General features: G+C 37.9%; 1 protein-coding gene across 4 annotated transcripts in view; it reads right to left on the bottom strand.

The window, feature by feature from the left end:
* The window catches only part of sorcs1 (sortilin related VPS10 domain containing receptor 1), a 597151-nt gene that overhangs the window by 15473 nt on the left and 557076 nt on the right, over positions 1-24602 (bottom strand). For all 4 annotated transcript variants that reach the window (XM_062976277.1, XM_062976275.1, XM_062976278.1 and 1 more), the window contains exons 20-23: positions 20847-20980; positions 13186-13309; positions 10761-10873; positions 8642-8773 (exon numbers count right to left, since the gene is read on the bottom strand). In XM_062976277.1, the coding sequence (XP_062832347.1) occupies positions 8642-8773; positions 10761-10873; positions 13186-13309; positions 20847-20980 (503 nt within the window). The remainder of the gene's footprint in view (positions 1-8641; positions 8774-10760; positions 10874-13185; positions 13310-20846; positions 20981-24602) is intronic.

Raw genomic sequence — 24602 nt, 5'->3', positions numbered from 1 at the left:
CTGAATAATGTTTCTAATTTAGAATGAAGATTCTAGTTTTTTGAAGCCTCTAGTTTTTTCTCCAGGCTACTGATTTATTTGTTCTTTAATCAGGATCTTTCATTACTATACATGTTCTCTATCAGGTTAATGGAATCATGTCTGGTTTTAAAGAGATGGTGATGTGATTGAGTTGAATCAAGGAACAAGGCCATGTTTGAGAGCAAAGAAAGGTGGTGACCTCTGGAGCACTGAGCTCACAATTTTCAAATTTACCGGGAAAAGCTTCTCAACATGAATTTTGACACTGGAACCTGAATTAGCAAGACTGTCAGACAACAGAGAATTTGGTGACAGTTTTGAAAGCTCAGTCAGAGAAATTACAACTGAATATTGTTATATGTAAAGTAATGACAAAGGAAAATGCCAAATCCGAGCAAAAGACAGACACCCTCCCCCCTCCACAAAGTGAAAGTGATACAGGAATCAGATGTTGAAAAGTTGGCTTTGCAAGCCATGCACAAACAGAAATATGAGTGTTTTGAAGATGGAGGATAGGAATATGAAGGCAGGCTCTGTAGCAAACAATTGTGATATCTTGGTCCTAACAGATGAGAGCTCCAGGCAGCAAAATATCTGGGACCCAATTGGCCAGTTTTATTATACCATTCTCATATTTGCTCTATGTAGCTGGTCAATAGGAAAACAAAATAATCTTAGTCTGTTATTCTCATTTCTTAGTGTTTGGTGAAAATAATTCAAGTAATATGGCCCCTCAAAGTATTTCCTCAGAGATTGTGTACTGTAATAGGACTGAGATAGAATGCTGCTTACACTCTGCAATCTTTCTAAAGCCTCATCAAAATGAAACAATAAGTATTCCCTGACATTTGTGTTGTATTCTAATTCAATTCCCATTTGTTTTGCTAGGTTCCCACAACAATTTCCCATTGGAGTATGACTAGCTTAAATTGATTTTGTATAGCAATATCATTGGAGATGAATGTTTCTGTTCCAGTATTTTGAAATATTTGTTAATAATGCTGAACTTTAATAGAAAAAAATTTCTTTTCAATATTGATGGTATACAGTGACTTTGGATTTTTCTTTTACTTTACATTTTTAAAGTATGCACACAAGCAGACTTATATCATTGCCAATCATGGGCGTCAGTCCAATTGTGTGCACACAGAATCACTGGGACCATATTAAACTTTCATGCTGAACTAGACATCAAAATGTCAAACAGGAGGTGAAGGGACAATATTTTATAGCAGGCATGGGCAGACTTCGGCCCTCCAGGTGTTTTGGACTTCAGTTTCCAAAATTCCCAACCAGTTTACTGGCTGTTAAGAATTGTGGGAGGTAAAATCCAAAATACTTGGAAGGTCAAAGTTTGCCCATGCCTGCTTTATAGCATTGATCACAAATAGAACTATTATAGAATTTTCTGGTGACCATATCAATAGGTGGCTAGTATATTTTATTAAAGACTATAGTTTTATTTGAGAATTTGGATTTACTTTGAATTAAGTAAACCTTACTGAACTGAATTAGCTTAGGTAAAAAAAAAAAACCAAGTGTCAATAAGACAGAGATGTGACATAAATACATGTAAAAATTACCCTTCCTAATCATTAGTATACATGGGATATTTTAATAGATATGGAAATAAAATGAAATATTCAGTCTTGGATTTCAATAGGAATGTTTATTTCATGACAGTATTCCAATCCAGAATAATAAGAGTATGAATGAAGAGACTAGTATTTGGGTAAAAGGAAGTCTGAACTCAAACACATCTGTGAGCTTATGTGAGTAGGTATCATACTGACCTCTAGTGGAAACTGAAAGCTGCTTGTCCTGTATGTCAGAAAATATTATTTTAGTACATCAATGGTAAAGAACACTCAAAATGTGTTAAAACTACAAAGGTATATTGTGGAATTATGTTCCTGATTTTTAGAAGTTTTTTACGGTCACGCTTGAATCACACATTCACATCCAACTGTGTGTAAGACAATTCCCCTTGCTCTATACCTTTAGTCCTCCTTTAATTCTTTCTGTACTATATTCCCTATTTAATTTAGGGATTGATCCAAAAGCCTGTTTGCAGTTCCTGTCAGCTGCATATGTGTCAAGTTTTCTGCGTTTTCTAAAACCCTCACAATTTGAATTTAAATTGCAAGCATTTGTATTCAATTGAATCCATAAAATATGCATTTTTGAACTGCAAAGTGCAGCACAAAAATCAAAGGCATATTCAGTTTCAAGGTTCGCTGTTTTATGATCTGTGTGCCTTTTGAGGAAGTAGGAATTGATTTGGTTCACTTTAAAATGTGTTCCAAAACAACATTTCTGATCTTACATTTTCTTACATTTTATGAGAAAATTTTACAAAATTAATTATTGAACAGGAACATCTCCATTCTGATGCAATTATTATTTCCTTTTGCTCATTATAATATTTTACCTTCTATGTAAGCAATTGGCATGTGCATGATAAAACATTAGAAAAGCAATATCAGTTTGTTTATATGTATGATTGCAGCTATATTATATCCTCCCAGGCTTTTTAGCAATGTATAAATGTAGCTCGTAGTTTGATAACTGTAAACACACAGAGAAAGAATCTTGAAACAAAAGTGACTAAATCTCCACCCTTTATATAAAAAAGATTTACAGCAAAAAAAATAACCCTGGATAGCCAAAATAGTAGTTACATGTGTAATAACATGAAGACTACATCTGCACAACTGTTGTCCTTACACAACATAAGTCTTATAAGGAGAAATATATATGGAAAGGTTATCAAAAGAAATATGAATGATGGCATCAAATATGAACCTGAGAGCTCTGAGTTGTTCAGTTAATTGCTATTTCTAATTGTCCAAAAGCAAAACAACAAGCCACAAGTCTGTGAAGCCATAAAGTCTGAAAGATAACTGTTGTGAAAACCAATCATCCAGTTAATCAGTCCATCCATTCTCCATCACTTCTCCTTTTTCTTGGCTCCTACATGTTCCTTTATAACAAAGTCTAATTGAATGAAACATTAAGGTGATAAAGTTTCCAGTACCTTTGAAACTGTTCTCCTCACTAGTGTTCGTACCAACCCTAAATAATTTAAAAATTCATTATCACTGTCATGTCATAAGCTATAGAAACAATATTGCTGGAGAGCATCAAACCTTCCACTTATTCATGGTTACCTCGGAAACAACAGGAGATAATAGAAAAAGTGGTAAATGAGTCTGAAAAGTGGTTCAGAGGTAGAAGAAGCATGTCAGCTGAGTTATTTTAGCTCATTATAGGCAGTCCCCAAATTATGAACAAGATAGGGTCTGTAGGTTTGTTTTTAAGTTGAATTTGTAAGTAAGTCGGAACAGGTACATTCAGTTCTTGAAAACTTCAGTTTGTTGTGGAAATAAGGATAGGTAATAAAGCTTCAGTGGAAACACCTTTTTGCCATGATAACTCTTTCAGGAATTAATTTCCCTTCCTAGGGGTAAGTTTCTCTCACTTCCTGTTGTTTCAGCCCTGTTTGTAACTATGAGTTGTTTGTAAGTTGGGGATTGCCTGTATTTCAAGATTATTGAACCCAGTCAAATGATCAGACAATGCAAATTTGCAAGGTTCAATGCTATGAAATTCTGGGAGTTGTAGTTTAGTGAGGCATAAGCACTCTTTAACAGAGAAGACTAAAGACCTTGTAAAACTACAACTCCCAGGATTCCACGGTATTGAGTAGGCATGTGCGATCAATAAAAAAAGTTTCAAAAATTATTACAAAATTAGGGTGTGCTGGTGTTTTATTTCCAAAGTGTTTCTAAAGTATAGTTAGTGAAAATTTCATTACTATAATGACAGTAACAAATTTTCATTAGTGATTGCGCTTAATTACTATAATTGAAGAAACTTCAGGGGCTCCTTTCTCTCTCAATGGTAGAACAAAATTACCACTGTTACCTTATCAAGTTTCAGAACATTTCACCTATCTACAGATTTTTTGGAAATTTTCAAAGTGTGTATAAACAGCATTTTTAAAACAAACTACAAGAGCTATTTCCTTGAATTTTCTATACAATGACACAAGATAACAGTGGATCATTCCCCCAAACATTCAGAAATATTCATACATCTACTGATTTTAGGGATTTAAAAAAAAGTTTTGACAAATTTCTTTTTAAAACCCACAACAGTTATCTCATTGAATGTCTCTCATATATTAACCAATAGAAACCAAAATTAACCAATTCTACATTTTCATAGTATCCTAGAGTTAGAATGGACCCCCAAGGGTCATCTAATCCAACTGCCTTCTTCCAGGCAGAAAGGCCTCCTGACAGATGGCTGTCCAGCCTCTAAATGAATCAATATGCTTCCTCTGTTGAGTTGGAAGGGACCCCCAAGAACCATCCATTTAGGGATTTCTACCCAGCCCAGCAATGATTTAAACAAATAAAATTATTATTATTATTATTATTATTATTATTATTATTATTATTATTATTACTACTACTACTACTACTACTACTTAAATACTTACTTACTAGGCGTATCAGTCAATCCTCCTCTTTGCAGATTCAACCATTCATTGGAACTCTGGCTGGCTGCTGCTAGAGGGGAATAAATCTCTTCCCTATCCTGATTGGGGTTTTCTGATGCGAGCAGATTTCTGGGAAATGAAATTTAGGCCAGGGCCTTTTGCATTCTCTGCCATAGGGCTCCTAGCCTTCCCAAACTAGATTTCCCAGAGTTCTGTGCTTTCTTTTCCAGCAAACTCTGCTTTCCTCCTGTAATGGCAAGATGCCATTAATTTAAAGAGGAAAGGCCATCTTTTTGGCTTGGCTTTGCTTTCTTATGCTGAAAACAAAACTGACTTTGGGAGGCTTCCAAGATTTACAAAATGCAAACAAAAAAGTATTTGGTAAGTTTCTATTCTTAAGTCTTTGGCATGGGAAATGCCCATGTGTCGGATATCGCCTCATAAGTATGAATTTATCAAATTTGATAGGACTTATGAGGATTAATGAGAAAATGCACACTTCTAGTATTGAGCCATGGTAGTTAAAGTGGTTTCAAATTGCATTAATGTAACAGTATAGATTTATCCCCAGACAAGCAACTTCCTGTGCAACATCATATGCAACTGTATATTACCAATAGAATTCCAGCTAATGCATACTATGCACTGTCAACAAACCAAATTCTGACCAATGGAGCTCTCTTTGATTTTCAGCTTTGAGGAAAGGCAAGATGTAAACAGACAAATACAATACAGCACACTGTCTGCTATCTTTGACTTGCAGCAACAACTATTTTGACAGCTCATTGGAGCATGTTGCTGTGAAAGCTGCTGTGTGGGGAGTCACGTGAGGCAGTCAAGTATTGTGAGGAAGCACCTAATTCAGCCATTTGCAAGCTGAAGGTACTTGAAGAGTGTGTTTGGTTGATAAATAATACTGATGTAATTCACAGCCTCCTAACAAATACATGCATTAGAAAGCAGAAATATTTCAGGTTTTTGTACTTGCCTTCTTTAACAAAATAGCTTTTACCTAAAAAGGAAACCTCATATTGATACAAGTGTGTGCATTTTAGGTTAAAATATTAAATACAGCTTACTGTTTACTTAAGCAATTCAAAAAAGTTTAGAGCTGTAAGTAGAGAAATTAGGAACTGCAAATTGTGGAGGAGGTATTTTATAACACCATAAAGAACAAGGCCAAAAATGTGGTGAGCAAAAATAAGGTGGAAGGAGGAAGTCCTGATGGCTCTTTGTCATAGAGAATGGAGCAACAGCACTCCCCTGTGACTGAATCTGCCGAGATCAACCTCCAAGGCACCAAAAACTGGACTTCAAGACAACATACCTCCTTTCTGTCTGTTCTGTCCTGTCTGTCCAAACAGCATTGAATGTTTGCTGTGTATGTGTATTGTGATCCGCCCTGTTATTATTACTTTAACACTTATGAATAAGAGGGAAATCTCAGCTTGTACATTAAGTTTTTGAAACAAATCTTGAGTTCCTGTATTACCTACAAGCTCAAGTAGAAAATATTGAAAAGTAAGTTTTGTATAAAACATGCTCAGAGTTTGTATCTATAGTGAACATATTTATAAAAACATTCATGCAAAATGCCAAAGCATCTACCTAAAAAACACATATGTCATTGTAAAACCAAAAACACATGCCCACCAGCTGTTGCTAGCTAACTATCTACCTCACTGAAGCAATATTAATGAACGACTAATTTTTTTGGAAAAAAAGAATTACAATGTGCAGTTTAATAGTGACTTTCTACGTCATACTACATTTCTAGAGTGACACTAATTGCTGGAGATGTCAAGAAAATGTGTTTCTGTCACTGGGACTCAGAGCTGTTAGGTATTTGAGAACAAAATGCCAGCATCAAGAGGATAATTATAAAAGAAGGTGTGAATATAGTTTCTCTTCACAAAATAAAATGTATGCAGATCTTTGCCTCTTGGCAAGCCAAAAATTATATTATGGGGAATGCCTAGACACAAATAAAGAATTAATTCCTATAATATAGAGATTGCAATGTGGTCAAGATGTTCTATTTACAGTTATATTCTTCTTGCTTTCTGATAAAGGCTTCTGGTGACAATGTGCTAGAGCTATAACACTAGATCACAAAGCTATAACACTTGATCACAGACTGCCTGGGAATACACTGGGAAAATATCTATATAATAATCTGTGGAATTCAATAAATAGCCAAGTGCTGCGAGTGAGCTGGATCAACTGTAATTTCCAGTTGTGCCAAGGGGAAAAGGTCTGCATGGAAGTAAATCTTCATTTCTCTTGTACTAAGAACGTGGAGAAAATGTACAGAAAAAAGGACAAAGTAAATAAAAGCCAGAAACTGAGGTGATATTTGCTTTGCCATTGGGGTACAAGATAGAGCTTGCAGGCATTGAAATATAGCCATCAAATTTGAAAAAAATACACAATTCAAAATTTGTTTTAAATATTTCAAACACTGTTGCAAATATCAAATTCAGCAGAAATAAAAACTCTAATCAGCTAATGCTTACTAATGAATTTTGGCCATAATTTAAGAGATGATTAATAAATAAAAGTATATGCTTGCTTAAAAAAATAGTTTTAAATGTTCTTTTCAAAATTACTAAATCCAATAGCATTAATAATTTGAAATAGTGAGTGAGTGGAAATTACTGACTTTATCCAGAAAGCTGATTAAATTTTAGACTTTTAGAGAACGCCAAACAAATGTATATAGGAATTTCCAAGCAGTGGTTTCAGAAACAGATTTCACTTAGTGTATACATTTATAGGTAAAGGTAAAGGTTTTCCACTGACATTAAGTCTAGTCGTGTCTGACTCTGGGGGTTAGTGTTCATCTCCATTTCTAAGCCGAAGAGCTGTTGTTGTCCGTAGACATCTCCAAGGGAGCACTGTTATCTTCCTGCCAGAGTGGTAGCTATTGATCTACTCACATTTGCATGTTTTCGAACTGCTAGGTTGGCAGAAGCTGGAGCTAACAGCAGGAGCTCATCCCCCCTCCCTGGATCTGAACTGCCTACCTTTCGGTCAGCAAGTTCAGAGGCTCAGCAGTTTAATCCGCTGCACCACCAGGGGTTCCTCTACATTTATAGTGCCATTTCGGAATCCAATTAAAAGTTGTAAAGTATGTACTTTCATCCGATATTATTCAGAAGGAATGCAACTAGAAATATACTGTGGGGAATTTCTCTAACAATGTATTTGTGTCTAAAAATCACCCACTGATCATTTTGGCATGAGGTTATTTTGGTTAATGATACATATGCAAACCTTATCTGCATTGTGTTGTCGAAGGCTTTCATGGCCGGGATCACAGGGTTGTTGTATGTTTTCCGGGCTGTATGGCTATGTTCTAGAACATGGCCATACAGCCCAGAAAACATACAACAACCCTTATCTGCATTGTTGGGGTGGCTGTACAGGAGATCTCTATTTTATGACAGAATGTATTGGATCCTAACCTTCTGTGGGTAGAAGGACTTTATTTATACAAAGTACGTCATTTTCAGGAATTTCCCCATACTACAGTTCACCACCTTTGATAGTCTCCCTAGTCTAAGGAAAGACAAAATCTTTTCTGTCAGCCCAATTGCACAAATCTCAGTTTCAATTTAGTTGTGTCAAAGTGCACAAGAATATAATCAATAGGTTGGTTTTATTTCTCACATCTTTAACGAATTGATCACATATATGAATTATTCTCCTATAGGAAAAATCCTCTTAAGTGGAAAACATCTTAAATAAAACATCTGAAGAGGATATGATTCTGATATAAACAACCAAGAAGGATGTAATTGAAATTATTATGTATCTCTGTTTTTCTGACAACTACTCTTTTCTCCCCTGAATTTACCTTTTAGGTCATTATTATGCTGCTGTAAAATAAATTCTAGTTGACATTATAAATTTCAGCTATAACCTAATTCAGAAGATATGGCCTTAAGAAGCTTATCAGTCAAGTAAACAGTATTACAAATGAAACAAAAGTTAATATGCAATATGTTTTATTTTCACTTTCTGCCAGAAATTCTCAGTGTTGCAATAATTGATTTTGATATATATAAAATACAATCTCACACAATATTATAAAAGAAAAGGATCAGAAACCTGCTGGAGATCTTCTGCTGTTTGTCTGTTTCCTCCTGTTGCATCATTATAAGGCAATATAAAGAGCTCAGCTGATGTAGGTAAACCCGGCAGGATTGCTACCAAGATATGCTTGTTGGGAATACCTGTTGCCTAAGATGTAGAAAGAAAAACTGTTAGTAACCAGCAAAGTCTGCCTGGCTGAGATAATTTAGAAAAGGCTGCCATCTGAGAAATAAAAATCACTGTCCTTTCTCAGATTCCTAAGTAAGCGACCTCTTTTACCTATGGGGTTTATGATCACTTTATCTCTGGTATAAAATCAAATTAACTGGGTGAGGTAGTTTAACTGATGTGAATGGCATAAATTCTCATTAAAGACTGACAACCAATTTGAAAAAAGAAAGATACTGTAAATGGATTTATCTTTTTCAAACTGAAGTACTGCAGTACAAAGTTATTTGACTTGCTACATTTCCAGGTTTTTTAAAAATAGTGTTTTAATAAGTACTATCAGTTATAGTGGCAGCCTTGATAAGGCAAATGATCTGATGCACACAATGCAAGCCAATTGCACGTTTCAAAAGGAGGGAATGGGTAGAAATAGTCTGGCAGACTTAAAACTACCCCATTTGGCGGCAACACAGCAGAGACCAGCTACTTCTGGACTGAGAGAGGAATTTTGGACAGTCACTGAGCAAAGTCTTAATCTTTTGTGCCAGATTTACTCAAGTGCTTAGGAAATTTAGACTTAAATCCATTGTTAGTCTCAAATAAAATAAAAGCTTTTGAATAAAAAGAAACTTATATAAACGTTAGCAGGCCAAATTCCCACTGAATTCAGAATTTTGTTTAAGTTTCAGGTAGATATTGTGTGACATCAGTGTTGAAAAGAAACTTAACACATGACTACTCAGATATGCTATACGTTTTTGCAGTTGTCATCATTATAAGTGTCAGAAAGAAGATAGGTGAAATGCATTTCTTTGAGACCTGGTTATGATAGATTATGATATAATTAGTAGAGACAGACTCCCCTAATGGTATAAGCATATATCTCATGCATATAAGAGGAAGTGTATTTTGTAATGTATATTTCAATGTACACAATTTTTTGAGCCCATATAGGACATGGAAGCCTTCAAAACTCTGTTTAACAAAGGCTGGCATAGGCCAGTTGGTGGGTCCGCTTTAATGAAAGGATATTCTGTTGAGAAATATCCTACTTGAAAATATCGCAGATTCATTTAGATTTACAATGACCTTATCAGTTTTGCCACATTTGGAAATCTGAGTACTAGCCACAGCATGACTTTCTGAGGCAGACATTCATCATGGATCCATGACAGTCTATATTTTATATACTGTTTCTGCCCTAAATCTTGATATCTCTGTGACATCTGGAAATATTATTTAACTTAAGGCAGAGACAAGTCTTTTACGTCTTGTAAAGATGGAAACACATTCTGCAAAACAATTCTGAATATGATGACTCAGATTATATTGAATCACACTCTGTTCAATCTCCAGAAGCACTACATCAGTTTCAACAAATTTGACAGGACTATCTTAGTGCCACAGATACTAACACAAATTACTTCACCAAGAATGTCATTTACACAACAGTCACAGGACTTCCTTAGATCTATATTCTGGAACACCTACTCTATAAAAGAAATATAGCCAAAGCATGTTCTTTTTAGTTTTATATTCCACTACTAAATAAAGATAGCAGACGTGATTAATGGATTGAATTATCACAAATAAAGCCAAGGGGCAACCTGCAGTGGTCTAGAAAGCCTGGCTGCTACTGGCTTAATGTTACCGCAGATATAGCTAAAAAGCTAGATATGAGCAACAAAATGAAGGAGAAAAGAAATGGGGAAGTTCAATTTGTAGATTTAAACTGCTTGTCTCTGGCCAGAAATTAAATTAAATTTTAATTTCACATATTCAGCATCCTGCAAAAGAGAAATAGTGACAGTGATGTATGATTACAAAAATGGAACTAGCAAGGAAAGAAACTTTCAAAAGAAGAAAATGTGTATATATTTACCCAAAATTAAATTGCTGTCTATTCCTTACATTAATTTTGGAAGATCATACTATTTAGAAATAATAATTTAGTCCCCTCACTTACCTCAACTAGAGCTATCTTGATGACTCGACTAACGTCCCGTCTCCATTCAGGAATGTCTGGATTATATTCATCCAGATTTGGGGAGAAGGATAACCTTAATGATCGAAATTGCTCTAGGGGAAAAAGGAATGACAGGGCTGTAATGTGTGAGCTTTATAATCAATATGTTTATTAGATAACATTAAATGTTAGAAGATAGAATCCAGAACCCAATCTTTCATAAACCATCACTGTATGCATTATGTACACACAATCACACATTAAGGCTGTATCTCCACCAGCTAAAATAATTCACCATGAAGCCGTTTTGGAGTCCAGATGGTCAACAACACATTGGCACCAGTGCCCTGTCCCTCTATGGGCCACTGCCGCCACTGCCAATTTGCCAACCAAAAACAGTTCCCAGACAAAGCCTTGCTAGCAATAGCACTTCTAATGAACAAGACACCCAGCTATGTGGTCACCAGAAGCAATGTTGCCAACAAGGCTCTGCTAAGGAGCTGCTTGGATTTGCTTCTGGCCCATGCGCCACAGGATCACCCTGAGCCAGCCTGATTCAGCTGTCAACATGTCTAAAACACCTGGGTCACTGCAGAGTTTTCTTGAAGCTTCAGAGTAACTAGAAGTTCTTCTTGTGCTTCCTTAATAGCCGGAAGCAGTACTTCTCCTATGAAATTGAACATACGTCATGAAGGATTGTTCAAACAAGGTTTGAAGTGTGCTTGTTTTACTTGGCCCATGTAGACATGGCTTAAAGTTTCTGGGGCAGGCATCAAAACAGCACACAATTGGGCAACCAGGACTTTCCCAGCAGATGTGAAAGCAGATACTCACCTGTAACAAATAATCTATACCCTTAATAGAGTTTAGTGTAAATCTTTTCATATTAATAGTTTGTGCACAGTGGTGCATATCTGTCTGTCCATTTTGACCAAGACTGGACACAGAGCATAGAAAAAAGGACATCTGAAAAAATTATCACAATGGTTTTAGGATTTTAATCATTGTCACTGATTACAATCTTGGCCACAAAGTGAGACCAACCTGCAGAAGCCTTGCTGATGAAATGAATAAATCCTTGTTTGTATTTGCATGACTTTAACTACAGCTACTTCCTTCTGACCCTATTTTGATAATGATGCCACTTAATCCTTCAAATACAAACCAGTGTCACGAGCACTGATGCCTGTGTTTTCTTTATTGATGCTTCTAATTAAAATAAGTTTCAACTTTGTGTTGACTCAGAATAAACCCTTAATTTAAATAAATCTGAAGCCTTGTTGACAATCAGCTCATTAAATGCTAGACATCTATGAGCAACCTACTGGCTATTCTTTCTATGAAACAAAAAAATCCCATTTGGTCTGATTCTCCCCCTTTAATATTGTCTCCAAACAGAAGCATCTTATCCAGCAATTAGAATGTTTGTTTTTTGAACGGCTGCAAATGAAACACTCCAAGACATCCCTCAAATAAGGGAAGCCACCATAGCAATTACATTAGAGTGCTGAATATTAGGGCGGCAAGAGGGGAGGGACAGAAGATAGGCATTGATGAAAAGTGTTACCCACAGGCTGGATTTACACTGTCCTATATCTCAGGATCTGATCCTACACTGCCAGATAATCTGGAATAAACAGATACTCTGGGATCAGATCCTGAGCTATAGGGCAGTGTAGACCCAGCCTCAAATAGTGTTTGATATCTAACAAGAGAGATAGATATCAACTGTACTGGATAACAGTTTGATGGAGTTCTGAGTGCTAATTTTTTCATCATCTGGTCAAATTTTTCTGACACGCATCTTGCCTCAAATTTGAGAATATTGAATGGAGGAATGCATCTGCTAAGCACAGTTCAACCTACATTTTCCATATATGATTATCCCATTTTCCCAGTTTTTGATCTCCTGTAATTGGGTAAGTTGCTCAATTGGATTCTGCTAAGGTGAAACTCTGACCCCAAGTGTTCATGCTATTTAGAATATTTATATTTTAAATAAATCTAGGATCTCATTCTGTGCTGAAACAGCTATTCCCCTTTCTTGTGGTATGATTATATGATTTTCTAAATATCACAAACTGAACACAACAATCTACATAGGGATAACATTAAGCATTGGTATGAACATGGAAGATATTTTGAAATTAAAGAAATAAATTGAAAGGGACTAGAGTGATAAAATAGCAATTTATGCTGAAATGCTTCCAAATCCCAGGTACATATTCTTTGCTTCAGCTCCTGCACCTCCATAGAAAAAAATAATGGCTCTGCAGTGACCCTTCTTCTTGATTAGTGAAACTGACATACATCCTACCTTGCATATGTGTTACATCTTCTGTGTCCTTCTAGCTCCCTTGGCCTGAATTTAACAAGGAACAGGGGGAAAGAATCAGTCAACAACAGTGAACAAGATAGGGCTCACCATACACTGCAATCGTTTTGGTGTCTTGCAGAATTGTGTTTCCTGCAGAAACCTGCACTGTGATGGTGTTCATTCCTTCTGCAGAGAATGTAAACGCAATGTTCCCTTCTAGAGTAATCAGTGGCTGCAAAAACACAAGAAGGGGAATGAGATAGGTGCTCATTGATAGTCTTATTTTTATATGCACAGAAAGTGAAATCAAAAGTTCTTCCCCTAAAAACGTTTATGAAAATACACTAGAATTAAAAGTGTGCAGCACGGCCAAACTTGAGAAGAGACAAAACAGGTCATTTTCCCTAGCCATACTATATGAGCTATAAAAAAATAACACTGTTGTTTTAAACCAAAAGCCTGCCTATCTAGCATTCCATCCCCACAAGCAGGATCAAATGTAGATATACTGTCTTTGCTGCTGGAGGTAAAATATAGCATCATGATTAACCAATTTGTAATTAATGGTAAAATATTTATCCAGGAAAACCTCAGAATACAGTATAACCCCAGTAGCCACATTCGTGGATTTAGTATGGATACACGAAACTGTGGATAATCATGAGCCTATTAATAATCTGACCTAATAATACAATATAATCATGCTAGGGTACTTAGAAAATACTTATGACTTCATCACACTAGAGCATCTATCCATTTCAAATCCAGTTACTGCCTCCTGCAGAATTCTGGGGTTTATAGTTTTGTGAGGCCCAGGACATCTCTGGTTGAGCAGTTTAAAAACCCCTCCCTAAACTACAAGCCCCAGAATTCTGCAGGAGGCAGCAACTGGGTTTAAAGTGGATAGATGCTTAGTATGATGAGGAGAGAGAACATGTTTTGTCAATTGTGGATAAACAAAACAACATTTTCTCAAAGGTAGATAAATGAAACCACGGATACCAATATTGTGGATACTCTGCACACAATATGGACCATACTATGCACAAAGCAAAATATGCTGAATGAAGGAGAAGAATTGAATGCAAAGTGAATAAAGAAAGTTAGTTTACAGGTGAGGGCACACTTCTAAGGATGAATATCCACTTAGGAAAGTACCCTTTGCTGATTCTAGATACAATATATTCAACTGTGAGTATCAGTGAAAATCTTCCTCTGAAATATTCAAAAGGAAGCTTCACGTGGGAACAGCTTAACATAATTCAGCAACTTGAGAATAGTTTTCTGTGGTGCTCCCAATCTTGACAGAGGGTTCTGGCATTCTAATGCATGCAATATCTAACTGGGATGTTTGGAAGATAGATACAATTCCATGACCATTAAGACACCAAATGAAAATCCAACAGTGATCAATTTTTCCACAGACACTATAGCAAACAAGCATTACCGTATATACTCGAGTATTAGCCAACTGAATATAAGCTGAGGCACCTAATTTTACCACAAGAAACTGGGATAACGTATTGACTTGAGTATAAGCCGAGGGTGGGAAATGCAGCAGCTACTGGTAAATTTCAAAATAAAAATAGATACCAATAAAATTACATTAATCAAGGCATCAGTAGGTTAAATGTTTTTGAATATTTACTGTATTTCAAAGAAAAAACTAGCTCTATAAGTGGAAAAGTAGGGGCAACAAAAACAATATGGTATCAACAATAACTTAATTATAAGGGTCTGATTCTGGCAGCCCAAGAACAAGCCATTAGTACCAATGGCATCAAAGCCAAAATTGAAAAGTCGACAACAGATCCTAAATGTAGGCTCTGCAAGGAAGCAGATGAAACAATAGATCACGTCCACAGCTGCTGCAAGAAGATCGCACAGATTGACTACAAGCAGAGGCATAACACCGTTGCTCAAATGATTCATTGGAACTTGAGCCACAAATACCATCTGCCTGCAACAAAGAACTGGTGGGATCACAAGCCGGAAAAAGTTACAGAGAATGAGCATGTCAAGCTACTCTGGGACTTCCGAATTCAGACAGACAGGGTTTTGGAGCACAATACTCCTGACCTCCTGATCGTGTTAAAAGACAAAGTATGGATTGTCGATGTCGCAATCCCAGGTGATGGCAGGATTGAGGAGAAACAACTGGAAAAGTTGACACGATATGAGGATTTAAAGATCGAACTACAAAGACTCTGGCACAAGCCAGTCAAGGTGGTCCCAGTGGTGATCGGCACACTGGATGCAGTGCCTAAAGGCCTTGGCCTGCACTTAAACACAATCGGCGCTGACAAAATTACCATCTGCCAGCTGCAGAAGGCCACCTTACTGCGATGTGCTCGCATTATTCGCCGATACATCACACAGTCCTAGACACTTGGGAAGAGTCCAATGTGTGATCCAATTCAACAGCCAGCAGAGTCTGCTGTGGACTCAACTTGTTGTGTTTCAAATAATAATAATAATAATAATAATAATAATAATAATAATAATAATAATAAACTTCATTTGGATCCCACCCTATCTCCCCATGGGGACTCAGGCCAGCTGCCAGCATAGTAACAGGCAAACATTCAATGCTTATATAAAGAATGCAGAGCTAGATATAGATCTATAATTATATATACTAATTTCACATAAGCATTTTCCCCTGAAACTTTTGCAAATCCTCTCTCTATGTGTGTGTGTGTGTGTGCATTTCCCCTACAATATTTGCAAGCCATACACTAACACACACACATACACACGTCTATATATATTTGTGTGTTCATTTCCCCCTGTAATATTTGCAAGCCCTATATATAGGTAGGTAAGAATATATTCATATCTATCCAGACATCTCTTTTTATATAGATAATTATATCTATATAGGATTTGCAGAGACTTGCAAACATATGAGGGTAAAGTCATATATAAAAATAATGTATACGTATGGCTACAGATATACAGGTACAAGGATCTATATGTATATAGGATTTGCAAAGAACTGCCGACATATGAGGGGAAAATTCATATATGAAATTAATGTAGATAGATAGATAGAAAGATAGAGATATATAGGTACATAAGGATTGCAAAAGCTTGCAAGGGGTTAATGCCTATATATCTATAGGAGAATTTAACAAATATTTCAGGGGAAAATGCTTCCATAAGATTAATATATCTTCTTCCTGACTTGCAAGGGTGTCTTTCTCTTTTCAAAACATTCCCTTGATTAAGAGCGAGGGGGGCTTTGCAAAAGAAAACACAGTGATAAGGAAAGGTAAGAGAGAAATATATCATATACTCATATCATATATATCATATACTGCAAGCAATAGCCTGAAGGCTCCATTGCTGGCCTTGACCTTGACCCCATTATAAGCCGAGGGAGGCTTTTTCAGCTGAAAAAAAGGGCTGAAAAACTCAGCTTATCTTTGAGTATATACAATATATACAAAAAATCACTATATTCATATTAAAGTAGCAAATTTACTATTCATCTTTAAGAGATTTATTTAATGTAGTCCCATACTCATCACCAATCAAATGAAAAATGATATTTGTTGTTATTGCCTGTTTTCAGTTTGTTTCCCACTTATGCCGACTCCAAAGCTAAGCTATTCTGGGGTTTTCTGGGGCCAAGACTGTATGATTTGCCCTGGCTAGCACAGTGGGTTTTGACAGGCAAGCATGAATTCAAATTCTTGTCTCCAGAGTCATAGTCATGCACTCAAAGCATTACACCATATTGGGGGTAAAAAAAACTACATTAAATTAATTAGCTTTAAAATAAGCAAGGTTCTATCACAGTAAAGTAATTTTGGTGGTGCTCCCAGATGTGCCATTCTTAAACTTCAACAGTTTAACAATCACTTTTTAGTGGGCGTTTAGTGAATAAAGCTAAGATTAATTGGATATTGATGTAAAAGCAAAAACAATGGTGAAGAGATAAGGAGTGATATTTCATCAATGTATCCTCATTGACACTAGGGGATTCTTATCTGTATAAAACAATTGATTCACAGACAAGTCTGGAAGAACATTTAGAACGGCTGCAATGCAGTTTGGTAACCCAAGGATTGCATTGCAGTCATTATGATGTGATTATGCCAATACACACTAATAAAAGAATGTGTGATGCTCGACATCACCATGTGCAATGGGAAATTAATGACTGGCCCATCAATATCCTTAGAGTATATACTGTAGCTAGCATATCTTCCCTCACAAGCAATAAGTCCATGCTGCCATACATCCCAGTTCAAAGCAGATAATGTGGGATTTTATTCAGCTGTGTGAAAGTGGCATTAGTGGTTGAGGAAGAAAATTCTAGCAGTTGAGAAGTCAGTTGCACATGGAGATAAGGGAGGGGGGCTGGTATGTCTGTTGAAGATTAACATTCTATCATGTCATTATATGATCACAGCTAATTTGTGTCATGATCATCACTACAGGTATGATTACAATAGAGTCTCACTTATCCAACACTCGCTTATCCAACGTTCTAGATTATCCAATGCATGTTTGTAGTCAATGTTTTCAATACATCGTGATATTTTGGTGCTAAATTCATAAATACAGTAATTACTACATAGCACTACTGCGTATTGAACTACTTTTTCTGCCAAATTTGTTGTATAACCTGATGTTTTGGTGCTTAATTTGTAAAATCATAACCTAATTTGATGTTTAATAGGCTTTTCCTTAATCCCTCCTTATTATCCAACATATTCACTTATCCAACATTCTGCCAGCTCATTTATGTTGGATAAGTGAGACTCTACTGTATTATTCAGAGATAGCAATGTGTAGGGATGCCATTATTCCCAGGAGCCCCCAATGGCACAGTGGATTAAACCTTTGTGCGGGCAGGACTGATTACTTGAAGGTTGGGTTGCTGACCTGAAGGTTGTCAGTTTGAAATCAACTTGGATAGAGCGTAGATGAGCTCCCTCTATCAGCTCCAGCTCCATGCAGGGACATGAGAGATGCCTCCCACAAGGATGGTAAAACATCAAAACATCTGGGTGTTCCCTGTTCCTTGCATACAGCCAATTTTCTCACACCAGAAGCAACTTGCAGTTTCTCAAATCACTCTTGACATGAAAAAAATTATTTCCACCATTCAGTGGCAAAGAAGAGTTTACATTACATTAACATAATGTAAGTGGAACATTCTGTAGGTCTGTATGATCCATAATATGAGCCCTATATGAAGACATAGAATCATAGAATCATAGAATAGTAGAGTTGGAAGAGACCACATGGGCCATCTAGTCCAACCCCCTGCTAAGAAGCAGGAAATCGCATTCAAAGCACCCCCGACAGATGGCCATCCAGCCTCTGCTTAAAAGCCTCCAAGGAAGGAGCCTCCACCACGGCCCCGGGGAGAGAGTTCCACTGTCGAACAGCTCTCACAGTGAGGAAGTTCTTCCTGATGTTCAGGTGGAATCTCCTTTCCTGTAGTTTGAAGCCATTGTTCCGTGTCCTAGTCTGCAGGGCAGCAGAAAACAAGCTTGCTCCCTCTTCCCTATGACTTCCCTTCACATATTTGTACATGGCTATCATGTCTCCTCTCAGCCTTCTCTTCTGCAGGCTAAACATGCCCAGCTCTTTAAGCCGCTCCTCATAGGGCTTGTTCTCCAGACCCTTAATCATTTTAGTCGCCCTCCTCTGGACACTTTCCAGCTTGTCAACATCTCCCTTCAACTGTGGTGCCCAAAATTGGACACAGTATTCCAGGTGTGGTCTGACCAAGGCAGAATAGAGGGGGAGCATAACTTCCCTGGATCTAGACGCTATTCCCCTATTGATGCAGGCCAGAATCCCATTGGCTTTTTTAGCAGCCGCATCACATTGTTGGCTCATGTTTAACTTGTTGTCTACGAGGACTCCAAGGTCTTTTTCGCACACACTGCTGTCAAGCCAGGCGTCCCCCATTCTGTATCTTTGACTTCCATTTTTTCTGCCGAAGTGAAGTATCTTGCATTTGTCCCTGTTGAACTTCATTTTGTTAGTTTTGGCCCATCTCTCTAGTCTGTCAAGATCGTTTTGAATTCTGCTCCTGTCTTCTGGAGTGTTAGCTATCCCTCCCAGTTTTGTGTCGTCTGCAAACTTGATGATCGTGCCTTCTAACCCTTCGTCTAAGTCGTTAATAAAGATGTTGAACAGAACCGGGCCCGGGACGGAGCCCTGCGGCACTCCACTTGTCACTTCTTTCCATGATGAAGACGACGCATTGGTGAGCACCCTTTGGGTTCGTTCGCTTAGCCAATTACAGATCCACCTAACCGTAGTTTTGTCTAGCCCACATTTTACTAGTTTGTTTGCCAGAAGGTCGTGGGGGACTTTGTCGAAGGCCTTACTGAAATCCAGGTACGCTACATCCACAGCATTCCCTGTATCGACCCAACTCGTAACTCTATCGAAAAAAGAGATCAGATTAGTCTGGCATGACTTGTTTTTGGTAAATCCGTGTTGACTATTAGCAATGACCGCATTTGTTTCTAAGTGTTCGCAGACCACTTCCTTAATGATCTTTTCCAGAATTTTGCCTGGTATTGATGTGAGGCTGACCGGACGGTAATTGTTTGGGTCGTTCTTTTTTCCCTTCTTGAAGATAGGGACCACATTCGCCCTCCTCCAATCTGCTGGGACTTCTCCCGTTCTCCAAGAACTCTCGAAGATAATTGCCAGTGGTTCTGAAATAACTTCCGCTAGTTTCTTCAGTACTCTTGGATGTAGCTGGTCTGGCCCTGGGGACTTGAATTCGTTTAGAGAGGCCAAGTGTTCCTGGACAACTTGTTTCCCTATTTGGGGTTGGATTTCCCCCAATCCTTCGTCCATTCCATGTTGCTGAGGTTGAAGATGGCTTTCTTTTTCTGAGAAGACCGAGGCAAAGAAGGCATTAAGTAGTTCTGCCTTTTCCCTGTCCCCTGTCGCCATCACCCCATCTTCTCCTTGCAATGGCCCTATCGCCTCCTTTTTCTTCCTGAAGAGAACATCTTCAGTTCTCACTCCCTGCTAAAAATGTAAAGGAGTTTTAAAGAAGTACAGCCACATACAAAAAAGAGCACTTTATCAAGCACCGGTTAAGATTTTTCCAACAGACAACTGAAGGAAAGGAAAAAGCAGACAGTGGCTTTATTTGGCATGCTTTTATGCGAAACAGTGTCCGTAGGCAGGGAAATGTACTAGATGTCATTTCACTTCTCCTAGCATGTGGTAATGAGGCATTCTTGCAGCTTTATAGCACAAATGAGAGTTCCATATAGGTTTAGCATTATAAAAGAGTAGGTGTTGGGACTGTTGGCAAACATTTCCTTTTATCAGTCCTGCTGATGAAAAAAATACAGCTTCGAGCCCTATAGAACTGCAGAGAGATCATCAACCAAACACAGAACTTTATGTCTGAACTCTGAGTATGTCACATAAGCTTTAAAGGAAGGGGGGAAATCTGCATTTTACATAAGAAAATGGAGGGGGGATTCTAATCTTGGAATCTTTGATAATCCGTCACTCTGCAGTTTTCTCAGTTTGATCTCTTCAGCTGTGTCCAATGGGGGATTAGTGATTTGCATAAAATGCAAATGAGGCCTAAACAGTGGCAGTTAAGCAAGTTTGTAAAAAAGCTGATTTGCAACATAAAAGTGCTGAGAATTGCTCTCTGTGATTTTCAGGGTCCTAGAATCTGTTCCTCAAGAGAATTCACAACCCCCATGATAATGACATTATCTCATGATTTAACAACTCGTTTTGCTGCACAAAATACAGACCTCAGTGTTGTTTCCAAACCACCAGATGTAAGTTAATGTTCCAACTTGACTGGGCCACAGAACTGCTGTGGCATTAACTTCTTTATTCTTTGTTGTTACAAATGGCAGTGATAAATGAACATGTTCCAAAGGACCTGGAAACGAAGAAGAGAGAAAATGTGTCTATGAATTTTACACATTAATTAATTCAAATTCACTCTCCTGAGTTTCAGTCAAGAGAATGAGCTACTTCCTACACAATCCTATTTCACCTTTGACAGCAAGTCAACACATGCTTATTGTGGAGTAAAAATTTACTGGATTTATTGCTTTAAAAATAATATAGAATATAAATGACTACCATATTGGATTTTTAAAAGACTGTCACACTTATAATGTATTACATTTTGCAATGTTCATGCGCATGGCATGCTGTATGCACACTGGGAAGTCAAAGCCAACCTGGAAAATGCAAGGTCAGTGCTGATAGCAGAGATTAAGACATAGAAATCACTTTCATTTAGGAATATTGTCCTGCATGAAATAGCCCTGAACAATATGCACATATTTAGCTTGATCTGCAAGCAGCAAAAATGTGGTTACATTTCTAATTATTCAAGTCAAGTCATTGGTTTCAAAGAATCATAGAGTTGGAAGAGACCTCTTGGGCCATCCAGTCCAACCCCCTGCCAAGCAGGAAAATTCACCTTACAACCCAGTTTTGAAGACATGCTTGAAGTCTTTCAGGACAAAAACAGATCTACTCTACAAATACACACTCTTAGAACAATTTGGTGATGATATGTTAAAACAGTCAGAGATTTAGATGGAAAAACAAAGAACTTTGGGAATGTGAGGATTTCCAAGAGGAATGGCAAACTTAGTGCAGGAAAATGGGCATGATCTCCCATTATATCTAAGGTGCCAAGTACCAGTGTTCAGTTCATAACAATGTAATTCATAGGCAGCTGAAATGAGCAAAGGATTCCTTATCATAATGAAACGAACACATATGTTAATGATGATACCTTTACTTTTCCAAGTACAGATTGCTCTCACTAAAGCAATTCTCAGTATAATGACAGAACATACAATTTGTTTTTAGAAGGACTCAAAACCCAGATCTTGGCAACAAGATATTAAGCAGGAGATGAGAGCATGAAAATTCATATTGCTGCTGCCAGTCTGAGGAAAACGTGCTATCTTGTTGCACAATTGATTTGATTCAGTATAAGGCTGCATTATATGAGCAATGCAACGTCAGTATGTTGTTAGGAAGGATTTTCCAAGTCAACCAATGAGTATTTATTTTAGAAAAGTATCTGTTCCAAAACATCTATTTAATTGCTCCACACACTTTGCCTCTTATTTCTTATGCATACATAATTTATTAAAGTTTGGAGTGTGTTTATTAAAATCCAGTTATAAGCTCTTAAAGATATAAATACTGGGAGAAACTCTGTTTTGCATAAAATGTTTAAAGAAACTACCCCAAAATATTTTTTAAAAAATCAAGAAAACTGGTGAGAAGAATCCTTGACTGATGAGAATCTTCACTGTTTGAAACTTTTTATCAGCAAAATTTGCATGTATTTTGTTCAGAGGGGGAAAAATCATTTCCTATAGCAGTTTCTTGTTTTCTGTGCAGAAAATGCTGTTTTATGGAAGGCAACCATGTGTTAATTTTGTTTAAAATAGCTTCCAAACTAAAGGGTAAAGGTTTTCCCCTGACATTAAGTCTAGTTGTGTCCTACTCTGGGAGTTGGTGTTCATCCCCATTTCTAAACCGAAGAGCCGGTGTTGTCCAGAGACACCTCCAAGGTCATGTGGCCAACATGGCGCACCGTTACCTTCCCGCCGGAGCGGTACTTATTGATCTACTCACATTTGCATGTTTTTGAACTGCTAGGTTAGCAGAACCTGGGGCTAACAGCAGGCACTCACTCCGCTCCCCGGATTCGAACCTGAGACCTTTTGGTCCGCAAGTTCAGCGCCTCAGTGCTTTAACACGCTGCGCCACCGGGGGCCCTTCCAAACTGAATAATGATAAAGATATAAAATAAATTCATGGTAAAATAATACAATACTTTTCCCCCACCAAGAATTATATCCCTATTGCTGTCATGAATGTTATTTCAATGCATTCTGAAATCATATGAACAACATATCTTTTTAAAGGATCCAGTCATTTCCCAACCCGATTATTTTTGTGCTGACATCCCTTTAGCAGTCCCAACCAGTCCAATTGAATTAAATGTCACCATTCAAAAATTATGCAAAGGGTCTGCTCTAATTGGGACTAACCAATCAGATTCCAGAACTGACGTTGGTAGAAAAACGAAGAAAAAGGAGGCGATAGGGCCTCTGCAAGGAGAAGATGGGGTGATGGCGACAGGGGACAGGGAAAAGGCAGAACTGCTTAATGCCTTCTTTGCCTCGGTCTTCTCACAAAAAGAAAGCCATCTTCAACCTCAGCAACATGGAATGGACGAAGGACTGGGGGAAATCCAACCCCAAATAGGGAAACAAGCTGTCCAGGAACACCTGGCCTCTCTAAACGAATTCAAGTCCCCAGGGCCAGATCAGCTACATCCAAGAGTATTGAAGGAATTAGCAGAAGTTATTTCAGAACCACTAGCAATTATCTTCGAGAGTTCTTGGAGAACGGGAGAAGTCCCAGCAGATTGGAGGAGGGCGAATGTGGTCCCTATCTTCAAGAAGGGAAAAAAGAACGACCCAAACAATTACCGTCCAGTCAGCCTCACATCGATACCAGGCAAGCTTCTGGAAAAGATCATCAAGGAAGTGGTCTGCGAACACTTAGAAACAAATGCGGTCATTGCTAATAGTCAACACGGATTTACCAAAAACAAGTCATGCCAGACTAATCTGATCTCTTTTTTCAATAGAGTTACGAGTTGGGTCGATACAGGGAATGCTGTGGATGTAGCCTACTTGGATTTCAGTAAGGCCTTCGACAAAGTCCCCCATGACCTTCTGGCAAATAAACTAGTAAAATGTGGGCTAGACAAAACTATGGTTAGGTGGATCTGCAATTGGCTAAGCGAACGAACCCAAAGGGTGCTCACCAATGCGTCATCTTCATCATGGAAAGAAGTGACAAGTGGAGTGCCGCAGGGCTCCGTCCTGGGCCCGGTTCTGTTCAACATCTTTATTAACGACTTAGATGAAGGGTTAGAAGGCACGATCATCAAGTTTGCAGACGACACAAAACTGGGAGGGATAGCCAACACTCCAGAAGACAAGAGCAGAATTCAAAACGATCTTGACAGACTAGAGAGATGGGCCGAAACTAACAAAATGAAGTTCAACAGGGACAAATGCAAGATACTTCATTTCGGCAGAAAAAATGGAAATCAAAGATACAGAATGGGGGACGCCTGGCTTGACAGCAGTGTGTGTGAAAAAGACCTTGGAGTCCTCGTGGACAACAAGTTAAACATGAGCCAACAATGTGATGCAGCAGCTAAAAAAGCCAATGGGATTCTGGCCTGCATCAATAGGGGTATAGCGTCTAGATCCAGGGAAGTCATGCTCCCCCTCTATTCTGCCTTGGTCAGACCACACCTGGAATACTGCGTCCAATTCTGGGCACCACAGTTGAAGGGAGATGTTGACAAGCTGGAAAGCGTCCAGAGGAGGGCGATTAAAATGATTAAGGGTCTGGAGAACAAGCCCTATGAGGAGCGGCTTAAAGAGCTTGGCATGTTTAGCCTGCAGAAGAGAAGGCTGAGAGGAGACATGATAGCCATGTAC

The sequence above is a fragment of the Anolis carolinensis genome, chromosome 3 (genome assembly GCF_035594765.1).
Source record: "Anolis carolinensis isolate JA03-04 chromosome 3, rAnoCar3.1.pri, whole genome shotgun sequence".
Classification (NCBI taxonomy): Eukaryota; Metazoa; Chordata; class Lepidosauria; order Squamata; family Dactyloidae; genus Anolis; species Anolis carolinensis.
This window is presented reverse-complemented; position numbering and strand designations above follow the sequence as displayed.